At 38.9% G+C, this 17,375-nt stretch overlaps 2 protein-coding genes across 2 annotated transcripts; one reads left to right on the top strand and one right to left on the bottom strand.

Annotated features, from left to right (window-relative positions):
• The first annotated feature begins 4,057 nt into the window (after positions 1 to 4,057).
• On the top strand, positions 4,058 to 8,936 carry LOC140922755 (solute carrier family 35 member F3-like). The gene is made up of 5 exons (XM_073372776.1): positions 4,058 to 4,292; positions 5,393 to 5,630; positions 6,594 to 6,813; positions 7,590 to 7,715; positions 8,409 to 8,936. The coding sequence occupies exons 1-5, from the start codon at positions 4,181 to 4,183 to the stop codon at positions 8,838 to 8,840; spliced, it is 1,128 nt and encodes a 375-aa protein (XP_073228877.1). The 5' UTR covers positions 4,058 to 4,180; the 3' UTR covers positions 8,841 to 8,936.
• Positions 8,937 to 10,206: 1,270 nt separating this feature from the next.
• LOC140922764 (ras-related protein Rap-1A) lies at positions 10,207 to 17,250 on the bottom strand. The gene is made up of 7 exons (XM_073372786.1): positions 17,121 to 17,250; positions 16,911 to 16,991; positions 16,653 to 16,721; positions 16,473 to 16,529; positions 14,987 to 15,127; positions 13,845 to 13,942; positions 10,207 to 13,354 (listed from the first exon to the last, which is right to left on the bottom strand). The coding sequence occupies exons 2-7, from the start codon at positions 16,965 to 16,967 to the stop codon at positions 13,222 to 13,224; spliced, it is 555 nt and encodes a 184-aa protein (XP_073228887.1). The 5' UTR covers positions 16,968 to 16,991; positions 17,121 to 17,250; the 3' UTR covers positions 10,207 to 13,221.
• Positions 17,251 to 17,375: the final 125 nt, after the last annotated feature.

The following is a 17,375-nucleotide window of genomic DNA, read 5'->3' as shown; positions in this document are numbered from 1 at the left end:
GACATTACAAGCAATTTGCACATCGGTTCGTCAAATTAAGTTGTAATATTTCACCTATTTTTAGTCGTAAATTCACAGTTCAAAAGCATGACAGAACTACGCAGTTCAGGCTAAAAACAAAGGCCTGTTGGTTCTTTCAATGAGATCTCTATTTGGAAACAAAATTTAGTTTCCACAATCGAGTAAAATTAACTTTTCTACCACAGAAACTTTGAGAGCTTACGTTTTGATCCCTAACGCTTCCTCAGATATTGGAAAACTAGAAGTACCCTTGTTCTAGGCGTCCTCTCTCCCTACCCCCCATCCCCTTGCTGTTGTGTTTTGCTCACTTTTCTTTGAGCTGTCCCACTATCTGAACAAGCCTCAACTTTCAAAGTCGTTAGCCGATTTCGCTTAGTTTTCAGTCCCTTAGGGGAAGCGAAGAACGTTGTTTTACGCGGCGCGAATGTTCAAACTGCGAGCTGCAAAAGGGCTCGGTTGACAAGCGTTACTCGGTAAAATGAGCGCTTTTAGAAAGAAACGAAAAGCGGGCGCGAGAAAGCCTAGCTTTTAAGTTAAACTAATAAGTATGCCTTGGAATTTGTCTGCATAAATGTTCTTAATCTGCTAAAGGCAAAATGCATGAAAATACTTACTTCCAAATGTATTGAACTTCATTAGCCTTGTTAAGTGGCGTGCGAGACTGGGCTCGGGTTGTGTCGAATTGCAACGCGGGGCTTTTTTTTAGAGCGATTTTCGTATTACCTTGAAAAATGGAGTCGGTAACTGTTCGTTAGTTGCGGTTTTATCAGCCAATGGATGAAAAGATCAACACATGACTTCTTCGTTTTCCCGCCAAACAAAACCCTTATATGGAGAAGGCATTGTTCGATTGGCCAATCGTGTTGCAGTATGACGTCAAAGCGAGGTATCGGTTGATTTCCAGAAAGTTCTCGGGCATGAAGTTTTTTCACCCGAGCGCTTGTTAAACCAACCAAAAATCACCCGCGTTTGTATCCATTCGATAAACCAATCAAATCGCTCTATTTTCGATCGTTTGTCCTTTTTGTTTTGTTCGCGCGTTATCATTTCAAGGTCATACGAAAATCGCTCTATTTCCCCCCCCCGCTCAAAAAAAATACAATAATGCACGCACATTACAGAGAATTTAACTGAAGACAGAAAGCTTAAAACACCAATTTAGCATAACAATAGGTAGTTTCAGAATCATTAAACGGCAAACGGAAAAAGTCAACTTGTGCCGCGTGATCAATTTTTCACTGTACTTGTCGTTTACTATAAAAATAATTGCCCGTAGTTTCGTTTTACTTCTATCACTTAAATAAGAGTTTATTTCGTCAGTTTTTTATCTGTTCATTTCGTAATTTCAGCGAGAAATTTAATCTGAAACGTGATGTTAAGACTCCTTCCGAACGAAAAAGAAATTCGCACAAAATCAGAAATGACGCTCGATTAAACTTTTTACCTTCTGTCCGCTATTCCAATTTTATAAAACCTATTTTTCAAACATTAAAGAGGAAAAATACTCACCGTTCACTTTTCGTCGACGGTCGCACAGAGCTATATCACTTGTCTTTTCTTGGAAAGCTCAGTTAATTCTCGCTTAGGAAACATTGTTAAGAAAAAAGCGTCGCCATATTATTGGTGACGCGGTTTTCTTTCCAGTCTTTTTGTTTTAATTTTTACTTCCAGTAAATACTCGCTTTATTGACGTAAGAATAGACGTCTGCACTCTCTACAACAAGGAAATGGCGTTTTTTGCGGCCCTTTAGTTTGCTTGGCCTAATTGTTAGCAGTTCTTGTTCGAAAACCCTTAAATTGTACTTACACGTGCTTCGAGCTGTTCCCAAGGTAAATAGTCAACGCTATAAATGTCAACGTGGGCGAAAAAGGTAATCAACGCAGTACGTCTCCGTTAATAGAATTGTCCCACACAAACTCATCAAATTTTAAAAACCTGAGCCGGCTGGAGGTTATTTATAGCGCTGCTCCCTACAGAACTACATCAGAGTGGAAAATAGAATGAGACGCACTTTAAATCGACAAGAATCGCCTTTGGAACTTAATAAAAACTTTATTCCAGTGTGAAAAACTGAAAAATAATGGGCCTGAAAATCAGCCTTTTTCGTCTCTGGTAAACGTACTTCAAATATCATGTGAGGAGAACCATCCAGTCATATATATTTGTTGAAAAATTTATATTTGTTGAAAACACTCGTTTTTCTATTTCCGTCTCGCGCCTGAATTGTTTAGTAGTCATGCTTAGTGCGAGGACGTTTACTTGACCCTAGAATGACATCGTGAAAGACTTTAACCAACCGCAAAGTTCAATTTTTTTTCTCTATCATTTCTCTGTTCTATCTTTCCAATCTACCTTATTTTTATTTTTTTTTAATATTTAACCCAAAATGTTTTTTTGTAGAGGAGTACATTGAGCCATAACACAAATCGTCATCTCCGATCACGTTTCTCCGTTTTTGGCGCACAACACGCGCCGTGCTACGTGAGTTCTGATTTGCCCCGTCCCTCTGCGCGGCATTTGCCAATAGGGACCTTAAGCAAAGACGTTTTTGAGCGACGCACGTCAGCCGGAAGTGAGGTCTTCTCCCTTTTTATATGCCTTGACGCTAACAAACTTGTATTGCTGAGTTTCTTTTCTCTTTTAAAGACGATTTACCCGAGAGTTTCAACCAAACCGCTCCCCAATGATGCAAAAAGTCCACTTCCGGCTGACGTCCGTCGCTCAAAAACGCTGTTGCTTAAGCTCCCTAATATATGAATAAGAACCTCTATATAACGAAACGTCTTTGTAGCGAACCAATTTTGGCACTCCCTTGGGCTTTATCGGGGTTCCACTTTACTTTTTTCATATGACCTGGTAGAACTTGATTTATTTCGCTGCGCATTCAGAATTAACTTCTTTTAAAACTAACATCATGGAATTAGAATTTTGCGGGAACGTAGACCACTCATCTCCAAACTTCACATCCGTACTCCTAAAATGTTTTCTTGTCCAAAAAGACACTCTGCCGTTCAAGTTGCTGAAAGAGCGAAATTGCTGATCTGTCGGTCCACCTGCTCCAACACCCTCGCATCTCTCCTATGAAATATTCCCATCTTTTCCATAAGGCGAAATATCCACCGAGCAATGCGAGCTTGTCACCAGTGATAAATTGACCTTTGAACAAATACCCAAAGCTGTTTATATGGAGGGATTAAGGTCCTGGTACCAGGAAGATTCTAGAAGGCGGAACAACATGACGTTGGGTTTACCGATGCAGGAATTTCGGTACGTGTGGTGCCCAAAAATAGAAGGTTCGAGAGGGACTTAAAAATGGCGGGCGACAAAAACAAACATACAATTTGGGCCCTTCTGCTCTCTTTCCTGGCGTTAACAACTACCTTTCAGCAGAATTATCACAATAGTCAGCTTGTGGTAACGCCAAACGAAATAAAAATCGTCGGCCTTTATTGCTGTGACTAGTCACTGAGCGAGTCGCCGCTGTTTTTGTTTGGTTTGTCCCTAGTACTGGGATCTTCCTAGAGAAGGAAGTTTAAATCGTGCTAGGATCTTCCTACCTGTTAACTAGGAAGTTCCTAGCTCTAGGAACAAGTACAACCCTTTGTATGTAAACTGAATACAGAAAACATATGGCTCTAGGATGACTCCGTCTTCGAGGATCTTCCTGGTACAAGGATCTTACTCCTTCCGTGTAAACAGCCCCTAAGTAGCGTGCGTTTCACTGATTTCCCATTCAACAAGCATGCACGTATTGTGAACCTAGCGTATTTTTATGGACTTTTAGCCCCTGATCTTCTGTCACAGTCCTCTGTTTTCCGTCGGCTCCTGTTTCCATAGTTTCTCATGTACCGGGGGAGCGTGCCCCAGGGTTTACAGCAATGCGGGGAGGGAGGTCCCGTCCGCCTTAGCCTCCACCTCCGACTCCTCCCATACCATCCCGCGCCCTCTGAGTACAGTTAGATTTGACGCTCATCCCCAGGCTATGCTCGGTTTATTTTAACCGCAAGGTCCTGACGATCTTACGGAAGTAGTCACGGGAGAGTCACGGAAGTATATATAAGTTATTATCGGTTTGTTTTCACTAATTCGCTTCTTCTTCACTAATATTCGTGCTTGGAGCGGTTGTATATCGTGCGAGTGGACCAGGTATTTTGCACCATGCAGGCGGAATCTAACCAATACGAGAAATCCAAAGAGAACTCCAGGTTATTATACACATCATGCGATGAACAGAAAATTGATTCCTACAGCGAAGATATGATACTCTCAGGTAAAAGATAACATTAAAGTCGTTTAATCACAGGGCGCCCACACAATCTGCTTGTGTAGCCGATTGTTATTTTATAGTAAATGTACTGGATTTACCGTTTGCCTCGTTCGCCGTTGACTGTTCCTTCTACTTATAAGGAACAGTCAACGGCGAACTCAAACTCCTTCAAAATCGCTCAAAAAACCGCTTTTGAGGCAAAAGGACGATTATATACCACAGGTAAGGTAATTCAACGTTTATTTATCATTGATTTATATACATAGTTAGCAACATATCGGTATAGGTGAGGCAAACGGTGAATCCAGTACATTTGCTATAAAATAACTATCGGCTACACAAACAGATTGTGTGGAGGCCCTCTGGTTTAATGAGACCTGCTTGATGTCTCAAGTGACTCAGATACCCGGTTTCTTACGTGATAGAAAAAATAAGGTATGCAAAGCTATGATCATTTGAAGATTTTATGCAAATTAGGCTCAAGCAATGCCTTACCGGTAACAGCCATGTCGAGGTGACTTTATTTCAGTCACAACGAAATCACGCTATGGTCACGCCAGTTGGGCACGAAACTTAGAAAATGCTTCCGACCATACACTAGGGGACGAAGTTGAATATATAATTTTTTTTATATTAACAAGCACAGGAGTTTGGTCTTCAGTAGTAATCATTGATCGTTTATTGCGACAGTGCTGTTTCGTATGGTCCGAAATTGTAGGACGACACTCAAGTTGTCAGACTGGAGAGAGTTGCTATGCCTCAAGGGCTAGAATTGCCGTAGAATGTATTATATTAGAGACTAGCTCACAATGCAAAGTAGGTCTGGTAAACCGCATGAAACACTGAAAGATCCTAATAAAATATTTACAGTTTTTACTTAAAATATGAAAATAGGCAGTTTTATTAAAAAATAGACTTATGACATCATATCCCATTACATAGCAGCTTATTCTCTCCAAACATTATCAAAATAAATCTAGGGGATGCGAACAGCTACAAGAAACAGCATGTCCTAAAAACTTCTCCTTGCATGTCCGATAGTTAATTAACACAATAATAAGAAAATAACTATTCACAGACTACTATTGTTAAATTTCGTTAAGATCAACCAACACGAGGATTTCATCTTGACATAAGAAAGATGCTGATTGGCGTTGCCATAGTGATCGGCGTCGCTTTGTCCTGGGTAGGTTCGACGCAGTTCGCTCAGAGTACGTACTCACCGGAGTTCAATGCTCCATTTTTTGTCGCGTGGTTCTCAACTTCCTGGATGCTAGTAGTTTTTCCGGTCTATTTTTTGCCAGGACTACTGAAAGGAAAGAAGATGATTCAATTTTACAGGTAAACTCACTAGGCCATTTCTGAGTTTCAAAATTTCCCACTTTCAAAACGGGGCTAAGTGCAAAACCTTTCTTTACTGAAAACCCTTGCTGAAAACGAGTTTTATCTGCACGAGAATAGAGAACCATTTTCATGTCAATGGCCTCGCACTTAGCTTCGCTCTGAACAGAGCCTTGGGGCAGCTTAGAAATGGCCTAATAAAAAGAGATGAAGGTTCTATTTTTCAAAGCTTGCATTACTAACGTAAGATTCATTTAGAAATGTTTCAACAGCCTAAAGGTTGACACCAGATTTCTCTAAAAATCACCACCAGAATGAAATAATTTTCTGCCTACTGCGAGCCAAACATTATATCTGGATGAGTACGAATAAAAAAGCCTTTCCTAAGATACAAGACTTTCAACATTGCTTCAAATCAATTTATCTATTGGAGGAAAACTTAAAGCCTAAAGATAGCCCAACCAAAAAGTGGGAGCTTTTAAAAAAACTTTATTTTGAAGGACTGTGTTAGTTTCTCCTCAGTGTTGTCAGTCCCCTGTGTACAATCCGTACAAGTTGACAGCCTTCCCTCAGTGCCTACTCAAATGAATCAAGCAATGCGCAATGCAAAACAGTTTGCACTTTAATCTTTTTAGTTTAACTTGTAAGCACCGCTTAATGTAATCTGCTTAATGTCTGTAAGTACATGTTTGAAAATATTACAATAAAAAAATGAGTTAACATTTGAAAACGCGTGCAATACTTTTTAATGCCTCTTCGCTTATCTTCACGCTAAAAGTCCCTATAACGCTGGCCGACATAACATAAAATTGGACAACATCAGCTTAATTTGTTCGTTTTTAATCCGGCAATTTTGTTGTTGCTAAATCACTGATTGCTTAATTCTTTTTGCGGAGATAGATTCATATTGGTAAACTTTGACACAAGAGTTCATGTTTTGTTGTGATTGTTAACTTGTTTTAGAGAAAGTGAAAAGGTGTTTGGAAGTCAAGGCCTGCATCTTAAGTCCTTAATCAAATACGTGGGTCCGTTCTGTTTGCTGTGGATGTTGACGAACTATTCTTACGTTCGTGCTCTCGGCGTGATCAGGGCAGCGGATGTCACGGCTCTGTTTTCATCCTGTAGTGCTTTTGTTTATGTGTTCTCCTTGATTTGGCTAAGGGAAAGGCTAGGCATTGTTAAGGTAAGACGAAAGATACGTTAAGTGCTCCCAAAATTAAGCCACGGTAAAACGGGCATCAGAAACGTGCAACTTGGTTTGCAACCTTGCTGCAAAACTCACCCACGTTCAAACCTGTTTCGCAACACTGAATCAGGTTGTTGCAACTTGTGTGAATACTGACTTCTGATTGGATAAAATTACGCGGGAGTCAAGCTATACACTGGAGGTACGTCACTTGTTGCAAAACAAGTTTGCATTGGGCTGGTAAAACTCGCAACATGTACAGACCTTGTTGCAAAAGTAGAACTACTCCCTACTTTCTGCAACAACTTTTAGCAACCTGCAAAAACCTCATTTGTTATAAGATAGGTTTGATTCGACAGCAGTGAAAAACTCGCTAAAAAATGAATTTACATTCTCTTAAACGTTATCGCGTCTTTTTAGATCCGCTCAAATAGTCAAATGTGGGCGGTTTTTCGTCGATTTTAATTTTTTTAGACTGTATCCAGGTTAAAAAGGGAAAAAGAGAATTCGTCGTCGTATGTTCACGTCCTCAATCCATAAAACGTCACATTAGGAGGTTTCACAACGTAGTCGTGTGGTGGATGTACGTCAAAGATATGTACCAAACTGCGCGATGCACGTCGTGCAAAACTGTTGTTTTGCTGATAAAACCAGTTGTTTTTTTGGCGTTGTGGTCGTCCTTGTGGTAAGGTTGCCAAAGCTCTATCCACTAATAAATTTACCTTCCTCATTGACGAACTTCACTATCTTTAAATTCATTCTGAACTCATCAGGTAACCGCAGTCCTGTTATGTATCGGCGGTATAGTGATGATGGCTTACGCAGAAGGTTTTCAAGGACCGAACGCTGCCGGTGTAATACTGTCCGTAGCTGCGGCTATAGGGGCTGCTTTGTACAAGGTAACTTCTGAAGTACCGTTAGGGTCTCAAACGCAACCAACATGCGTGGCCCCTGTGAGAAAGGGCATGTTGTAGCCCCGGGAATACAATAGGGTTAGAGTGAAAGGGGCTATCTGATGTCACTGCTTTAAGCCCCTTGAAAACGGGCGCAACATTGAGTGTATTTATACAAACACGTTCACGTCCAAGGTAAGCAGCGGCTTAGATAAGGCCAGCACAAAACTCCTCTGCCAGGATCAGCCGCGGCTTGAGCTAGCCGCGGGTTGAATAATCTGTGAACGTAGATTTTGTACCATTTACAGCTATTCCAGAAAGGTTGTCGGAAAAAGTGTGCACGCGAGAATCCTAACCCTAACCCTTACCCTAACCCATTCTATCTATTCCTAGATAATTTTTACATTTTAGATTTTTTTAGTGGTTTGTAAAGCGCCTTTGGATGCCTGCAGAAAAGGCTCTATATAAATTTGTTATTATTATTATTATTATTATTATTATTATTATTATTATTATTATTATTGTCATCATCTCACCCCCCCTTTCCCCGCCCCCCCCCCCCCCCTAGGGATGTACAATTTGTGTGAGAGATGTATTCGCATCGTTTTTAGGGTCGTCACGCAACGCTGGAGAAGCATTGCGTGACGGCCCTCTACAGAAGGAGACTATACATACCCATGCACATGTTTTTTACTTTAGGTGTGGTTCAAAAGGATTGTAGGAGATGCTACATTGGGTCAAGTTTCCCTGTTTCTGTCCTGTCTTGGCCTGCTAAGCACATTACTTCTCTGGCCAATTATCGTCATCTTTCATCTCACACACTACGAAGACCTCACCTGGAGAAATATTCCATGGAAATATCTTTTTGGAAAAGCATTTCTAGGAATAATTTTTAATTTTTTGATTAACTTCGGCATCGCTTTCACGTACCCTTTGTTTATCTCTCTCGGCACCGTTCTCGGGATTCCTATCAATGCTTTGACAGATTTTCTCTTCCGAGGTTCAGCGTTCGGTGGTTTTAAGATAGTCGCTGCATCGTATATTGTCATTGGTTTTCTATTCATGTTATTACCGAAAGAATTTGAAGAAAGTCTTCAGCAAACATTTTGTTGCGGCGGCCTATGTAGGTAATCTATTTTTTATTAGCGTGTGATCACAAACATTTCAAAACTAGGTGGTTCGCAACCACGTACGTTTTTACCCAAACAAGATAATTATACGTTTCTGGGGAAGCTGCCCACCTAGCCCTCGCCTAAGCCAACATTTTGCCCCAAGTAAGAAGTAAGTGTTAATGTTGGCTTAGGGAAGGGGTAGGTGGGCAGTTTCCCAGACGTTTAATGATCTAAAAAGAAAGGATGAAACGAATGCAAATAAATATTACAAGTGTATGCGAAGTGACGTCTTTAAAAAGAGTACTAAATTCCATACTGATAACGTTTTTGCCTGGTCACTGTACGGCCTTTTTCCAGGCGTTCTCGGTCAATTCACCTCGGTGACGTATCCGAGGCGAACTTCTTGGCTCGGACCACGTGACCCAAAACGCATTGGCCTGGGGGCTAAAGGGCCGACCATTTGACTCAGCGCCAGGTATATATTTCCTTGCAAGAATTTTTTCCCCTGAGGGATATTTTTTTCTGAAATAACCCATACCCCCCACCCCCCCCTCCCCGCTCCAAAGTGAAATGGTCGTCCCTAAGCAAATGACGTTTCACTACCCAGTTCTGATTGGTCGTAACGCATGAGCAATTTTTCTGATTGGTCGTGACGCGTGAGAAATTTGCATCAACCAATCAGAACCACTACCCAGATCTGCGTACAGACACGTGGACAGTAGGGGATTTCTGCCCTTGTTTCTAGGACTTCCAAGTCATTAGTAGGGGGTAGGGTGGTGGGGGAATCAGTGATGGCTTCGCGAAATGTCATCTGTCTTCTCAGCCTAGATTCTTTGGATTTTCATGCTAACGGTAGACAAAATCTCCCCTAATGCGAGAGGTTTTTCACCGGGTATACCCCCAGTCTGTTTACCAAAAGAAACAAAAGACTGGTTTTGTCTTGAATCGTTTCTGCTCAGAAAGGGAAGTCCATGAGCTCAGCTAGTTACCTACACTAGAAAATACTCAATTAACCATTCTTATTAAGCTTGGATGTCGAGCTCTTTTTGGTAAAGTTTGGCCCCTAGGCACAATCCCTAATGTACATTGCTCTCTAATAGTGCGCCTGCAATAGAAATTTATTTAGTTTAGGGTACTTTCGGTAACGTTTTTAACCAACAAAGGAGCTTTCCCAGCCGCCAGCTAAATGCCACGTCATGCAATAGCCTGGAAATTCAAGCGTCCTCTATGAAAGAGCGAAGAACCCCTTCAAACTGAGAATCTGTTTTAAAAAAGGTGTTTAGGAGCTGTAATACCTCATGAAAGTAGAAACTCAAAAGAAACAATAATTTGGTAGTTTGAATTGACGTCATGTGAAAACCGAGAATAACAAAAAACAAGACCACTTTAAATCACAAACAACTGAAGAATGCTTTATACAAAATAAAAATTATCACATCTAATTTTGCACACTTGGGTATTTTACAGTTTGACATGAATACTGGATGTTACTGTCACTTGCCAATCAAACCGTGATAACTTATTACTATGGTTACCTGATCACAGGACACCAACATGAATTTGCTATTCATGGGTGTCCTGTGATCAGGCTGGTTTACGAGTGTCACATATTAATAAGCTTAGAAATAAGTATTGACAACGTCATCCCTTAATCCACACTTCTCACTAACATTTTATAGAGACCCCCCCTTTTTTATGTATACAATGTATAATATCATTACTATATATTCCAACCATGTCCAGACTTGTCGCTCTAGAAAAATGACTGTATCCATGAAATAAACTTATATCATAGCCAAGCATATGCATTGCCTCACAGTCAATAATCATGGAAAAATTTGGGTGCTTCTACCTTGTGAGTCTGTGGATGAAATCCTTTTGTGTAAATTCAAATGAAAGCTACTGAGCAGCGGCTTCCTACATAGTGGTTCAAAATTCCCAGTTTGGAAAAAAATGGACATTGTGTTCTTCCAAATGAAACCTCTGGGTGCAATTACACATGAGATTGATTGTTTCATTATTTTACCAAAAAATGGAACTTTTCTTCATAATTTTAATTGGCAGTGCACTAGCAAAGAGCCTTTTAAACAAGTCTGAACAAAACCTCAGTTTAAAAATCTTTGCCATAGTTGTTATAAACAACTATTTTCTCCTTAAAAGAATAATAATTTATGAATAAAGATCACAAGAATAAAGTTAATGATAACATAGCCTGAATTTGTGACACCGCTCGGAGTTGCTTACTCCCTCAGTCACTCAAGGTGATGTCAGAAATTCAGGATAATGATTACCGTAAATGTACAAGATCTTAAAATCCTTTTTCAGTTCAAAGCAGATCAGAAATGAGAGTGCAAATAGTCTACGGCATTAACTAAGATGTACATCTGGTAAAACTTGCAACATAGTGTCACAGAAGTTGATTTTCATATAATAATTTATCGCTGTGATCAATGACCATTTCTTTCAGCCATCATTAGAGAACAACCTTTTATACTGAACAAGAAAAACAGTGACATCTGTTTTAAAGGCCTACAATCAGATTTTTTATGCGATTTTTTTTTTTCTCACACGCTGCAAGGCGTTGTAAATGGTTATGGTGCAAATTTAGAGCAGTTTTGGTGGAATATTCAAAATTCTTTTGAGAGTTAACCCCTGCTTAAAAACATCAAGATATTACTATTCACAGCAATAAATATCAATGAAACTGCTACTGTTTTATGCCAATAATTTCATCATAAACGAACCTTAGTAAGACAAGAATTAATGCAGAAAAATATAAAGTAAAACCTTGATAACTCAAACTCATGAAATTTGAACTTCCCATTTTTTAAACTAATTTTATCATCAATTTGTTTCACCTGGTAGCAAAATTGCTAGCCACTACGTCAATCCCCAAGTTTGAGTTACCAGGGTTCTACTGTTCAAATCTTGCAAATTGTTAAATTGCTTTGAGAGGCTGCACTGAACCTAAATTGACAACTACATCAATACTAATGTTTACACAATGTAAAAATATCTTCCATATTCTAACTTTTGGTTTTATGCCTAGCATGTATACTTTCTTTGGTGCTTCAAAAGGGCAGATGGAGTATTTAAGGATAACCATTAAAATTAAAGCTACTGAGTGGTAACTTCAAAAGGGCTTTACCTAAAACCCAGGATCCGGAATGCAGAAAAAACCCACGCTGAACGACTCTGAAGTTTAGTGATTAGGGTTAGGAAACTGAGTGAATGAAGTTAAGGTCAGTTTGCCTGGTATAATGACACTAAATGGAACATGATTTACTCAGTTTCCTAACCCTAATTGCTAGACTTCAGAGTCACTCGGCGTGCGCTTTTTCCAAATTCCGGATTCTGGGTTTTGGGCAAACCCACTTCAATACGTGCTATTTGCTTTTGAAGTGGACAATTTTGGAAATTTTGAAGTATTTTAAATTCTAAGGAGTTCATCCCCTTCTCTACCAAAGTTTAGCCTTAATTTCATGAGACAAGTTCTAACTTTTGAGATAGCAAAAAAAATTCAAAAGATGTGACCAAATAAGCAGTACTTTCCTGGGGTAGAGTTTATTACGCCATGGTTCTAACTTTTGTGTCTTTGGATAGAATCCTTAAGTGCGACCATTCAAATGAAAGCTGCTGATCAGGGCCGAGTTGTTCAAAGCTAGGTTAAGATAACCCAGGGTTAGTACGAAATTCAAATTCAGATATAAAAGCTTAAAAAGCAAATTCAGTTTAATTCTTTTTGTCTACTATTGGTTGATTGCTCTAATGATGCTCTAATAAGAATAGAGAAAATGCTTTTGAACAAAAGAAAAAGAAACTGGGATTAAAATTTAACCCCGGGTTAGCTCTTATTGGCCTTCAAACAACTGGGCCACGTACTTTCCTATGGTGCTGTTTATTATGCTGTACAAGGTGGTTCTAACCATCAAGTCCATGGATGAAATCAAAATTGTGACTGCACCCATTGAATGAATTAAAGCTACTGAGAAGTATTTTTCTGCAGTACAGTTTAATATACTGTGCACGATGTAAATTCTAACTTTTCAATTTCTGCAAAAAGCACTTACAGGTTACTAATAAAATTTGTTAAAAAAATTCTTTAAAATAATACTGAGCATTTTTGTTCAATAGCTTGCAAAGATAACTATAGGAAAATCTTTCATTATCTTTTTAGCACATGAAACTTTTGGGAGAGAAGGGGTTAAGGATCTAACCAAGTTTACTGACAGTATTGCCTCATCTACACCTGTACATTTCCCTGTGATCTTTCACACTTATTCTCCGCCAGCAGCTCACAAATAATTTACATTTCTGATGTCACAAATGAACGATTCTAGCATCCAATGAGTAACATCACTTTGGCGCGCGTCATGTCACATAATGTTCAGGTGCAAGCTTTACAGAAGAACACAGCCTTTTTTACTTTTCTTCTTCTTCGCTTCTGGCGTCTTTCTGTTTATTTGTCTGACCAGATCGTAAAAGATTTCATTGACGTTGATCTTTGATTTTGCTGATGTTTCCAGAAAGGCACTGAAAAATATAATAAACTAAAATATTACCAATGGACCTGCTTTGCCACTGAAAGCAAGTGGTAGCGATGCCTGTTTGTCACAACGCAAGTACAATAACAATAGGCGATATGGGTCTCCAACAAAGAGGGAAATAGACTCGCTTACCCTTAAAGGGAGACTACACTAGTAGGGTCTATGTTGTGATTCAATTTTATCAAAGGGTTTAAATTTTATTTCCTTGTTCCAAACTCATTATCATATATTACCATACCCCAAAACAAATGAAAATAACATTTAAACCAAGGATGGAATTGAACTAAACCATCTATATCCATCTAAGTTTTGACCACCAATGCACTTAATTGGGAAATACGTTAAACACACAATATGAATAGCAAACTTATATACATAATAAAATATTTAACACAGGAAAATGGATGCCCAAAAAAGAAAGGCAAGAATGGGACACTCAACCCATGCAAGGCACTGCCACATAACAACTAGCTTACCAGTTATTAAAAGTTTTTGCTAAATTCTGTCCTTGGTCTTTTCCAACAACTCTTTCATCTTCCAAATCACATTTGTTTCCAACAAGGACCATTGGCACCTAAATAGAAATATCATAATAAAGTCAAATCCCTGGGGTACTTTCTTATACATAAGTCATATGGATATGTGCCGCCCCAAAGGGTAGGGTTTTCGTCTCTTCCGTCTGAAAACAGGTATAAATTGTGCCTATTTTGGTCTGGAATTGGGTATGGTTTTCAAGGGAACAACAGGAGTGTATGTTTCAATTCCAAATGAATGAGAAAGAAAGAGATATATGCAAATTCAAAACGCATTTCAGAAATCTTTTTGTTTAAGCTCTAATCTAAGTAATGATGACATAATTTCTTAGAGCCCAGGTCTAAAAATGGGTATGGATTTTAGACGCCACGTCAGAAAATGGGTGTGGAAAATGACATTCTTTAATCTGAAATAGGGTCAGGATTTGGAGAACCAGGCGGCACAACCCCACCAAGAATTCCCAGGAGTAGCCACCACCGCCATGGTCAAATCAGACCCTTCAATGAGAATATCAAAAAGGCCATTTTCAAGTTGCCTGAACCCATGATTTCAAAGCAAGACTAAGTGCAAAGTCATTGATATAAAAATTATTCCTTATTCTCAAGCAAAGAAAACTCATTTTCACAAGAAATATTTTGCAATTAGTCACCAATGCAAATAACATTTTCTCCTAGGCGACTAAGAATTCTGTTTTAGTCACCACTTTGGCGACCAGATTTCTCTATGATTTAGATTGAAGTTAAAAGAGTAAAGTTAAAACAAAGATTTCATCTTATCTTGTTATACTTTTGTCATAAAAAATGTGCCTAATCACATAAACAAAGCCAGTTTACCACCAAATTTATACCGACTTCTGTTCGCGACATGTTCAAACAATCAAATCTGACGCATCATGCCATACTGTGAGCTGCGTTGTTTACATTAGACAACTGACGACTGAAAATTTGCATCTGACAACTATATTTCTCCAGTTGATAGCCAAAAGGCGAACTGAGGAGTTTTTCAATTTTGAGCCCCCTGCCCCTATAAAATTAATGTCTAGAACAAGTAGTGGGGAGAAGTTGCTGACTTGTTAATCACTTACATCACTTGTGTCCTTGACTCGTAAAATCTGTTCTCTTAAGTCCTGGAGGTCATTGAACGTCGATTGTGCTGTGATGGAGTACACAAGTACAAAACCTTGACCATTCTTCATGTACAAATCTCTCATTGCTGTAAATTGTTCCTGTATAAAGGATAACAGACCTGCATTAGCAACTGATTTTTTCAGGGTTTCTTTTCCATCTGCATAAGTTGCATATTTAACTGCCATGATCTTCTCTGAAATTATTTCTTCATCCCGCAGTTCAAATACAGGAAATTCACATATTCATCACTTCACCTTCGTCATTCGTAGGTATATTACAAACCAGCTCCAGTTGGTCTGCTCGCTCAATTCGTTAGAGCGCTGCACTGGTATCGCAAAGGTCAGGGTTCAAATCCCGGCGAGTCAGAATTTTTTTCAGGCTTTCTTTACGCAACTGAATAAGTGGTGTATTTAACTGGGATGATCTTCTCTTGAATTATTAGCAAAATGAGCTTATCAACAAAATCTACACCTGAATTCTGGCAAAAAAAATAAGTCGGTGGCATCTGGTTGTCCATTGCTACCACACAAGCACAAACACACACAAAAACAGAACTTTGCAGGGGTGGATAGCTGGCAATGAGGAAACTAAAGTAAAATCTGAAAATGCTAACTAAATTTGTTTCCTGGTATCACAGTAATTTGACCCCATAAATGGTGCAATAAAGTAGTTGTTTTCTGTTCTTACACAGTTTGCAGAATTCAGATTTCAAAATCACCTCAATTTTCTACAGTTTCTGAAGAACAAACATGGTTTTCTTGCCACAAACATGTTTTTTAGGAGAGGAATTTTTTTCCACATAATATAAGCAGGGGATAGGTCCTGATAATTCCAAATTATTTTTAACGTGTTTTTCCACTTATGACGTTAGTTTTTAAAGTGGGTATAAAAAGAAATCAAACATTACATTATCAGCTAATTAGGTCAAACATCATGAATAATAAATGTAATAAACAAAAGTATTTTCAAATCCAATAATTGGTTTCACAGATAGATACCCTTTGCCGTAAGAAAACTAATTACATGGAGATGCTTCCTAAACTACAAGAGAATTTTTTTATTATCACTTAGAAAAAAGGGTTGAGTAGTCTAAAATGACATATATTGTTCAATTCAGTAGTCAAACACCAAGATTTTTCCAAGCCGAGATGTAACAATTCAGTATGAAAATCTTTCCATTTCCCTACCATTGAAAAAGCAATATATGCCTTGCATGATTATCAGGAAAAAAAACAAAATAATTGCTTTCATACAGAGTTATCTGATCGCTCTAACTTGGTGAAAATGATAAAATAAAATACTCAAACTCTCAAGTTTGAAGTGTGAACTGTTCATTTGACAACAAATATGAATAAACATAGGAAAATTTTCGTGTGTGTTATAAAGTTAACCAAGCGAAGACTTTTCCTCCTCGATTCTTCGCAAAATAAGGGGGATCTTTACCGTTCCTGCTGTGTCCAATATCTCTAGCATACATTGCTGCCCATCAACCTCAACTTGCTGGAAGGGAAAAGAGATAGAGCATTATGAATATTTGCAGGAATGTCGAGTGTTATAACGCAAGTTAACCGGATAGACGTCGTGCCGGCGAAAGCAAATTACAGCATTCTCAAAAAGAAATACCTTCCGATATGAATCTTCGATGGTCGGGTCGTACTTCTCGACGAAAATTCCCTGGACAAATTGGACAGTCTAACCAGAAAAGATACGAAAAATTGATTAGTTCGGGGACAAGGAGAAATCAAAAAGAACATTTTATGTAGTTGAAAATATTGTCGCCTTCTCGCTCTCGCGACATCGTTGGGAAATCAATATATTTAGCATCATTTCTCGTTTCACTGAATCTTAACAGTTTTAGAGTGAGCGTAAAGTTATAATTACCAAAGCACTCTTGCCAACGCCACCAGAACCGAGAACAACAAGTTTGTATTCGCGCATCGTGAAAAGAAGTTGAGTTGAAATCTACAACCAACACAGAGAGAGACACCGCCATTAGTGAAACCAAAACTTCAGGAAACTATTGCCCAGTTAGTTCAAATTTAAAAAGCTTCACACAGAAGAACGTATAAATGTGTTCAAATAGGGCGTTACCTGTCAAAACGCTGAAATTGCCGTCGATTTTTCAGGAGAAAGCAATAAACACAAGACTTGAAGACGGGACGCTCCCTATAAATCTTGAGCTAGCAATACGGGTGTGACGTACACAGCGGCTCTGTTATATAGCCTCACTTTGAACCAGCTATTTTTAGGACTGACAGGGTAGGGGTATAAAGACATACTCAGGGACCCTTAGGGAAATCATTTTTCCAGTGCACTGGACTCTGAACTTCATGCTTGCATCGATCT

This window comes from Porites lutea, chromosome 13, assembly GCF_958299795.1.
Source record: "Porites lutea chromosome 13, jaPorLute2.1, whole genome shotgun sequence".
NCBI lineage: Eukaryota > Metazoa > Cnidaria > Anthozoa > Scleractinia > Poritidae > Porites > Porites lutea.
Note: the sequence above shows the minus strand (reverse complement) of the source record. Positions and strands in the feature narration are given on the sequence as shown.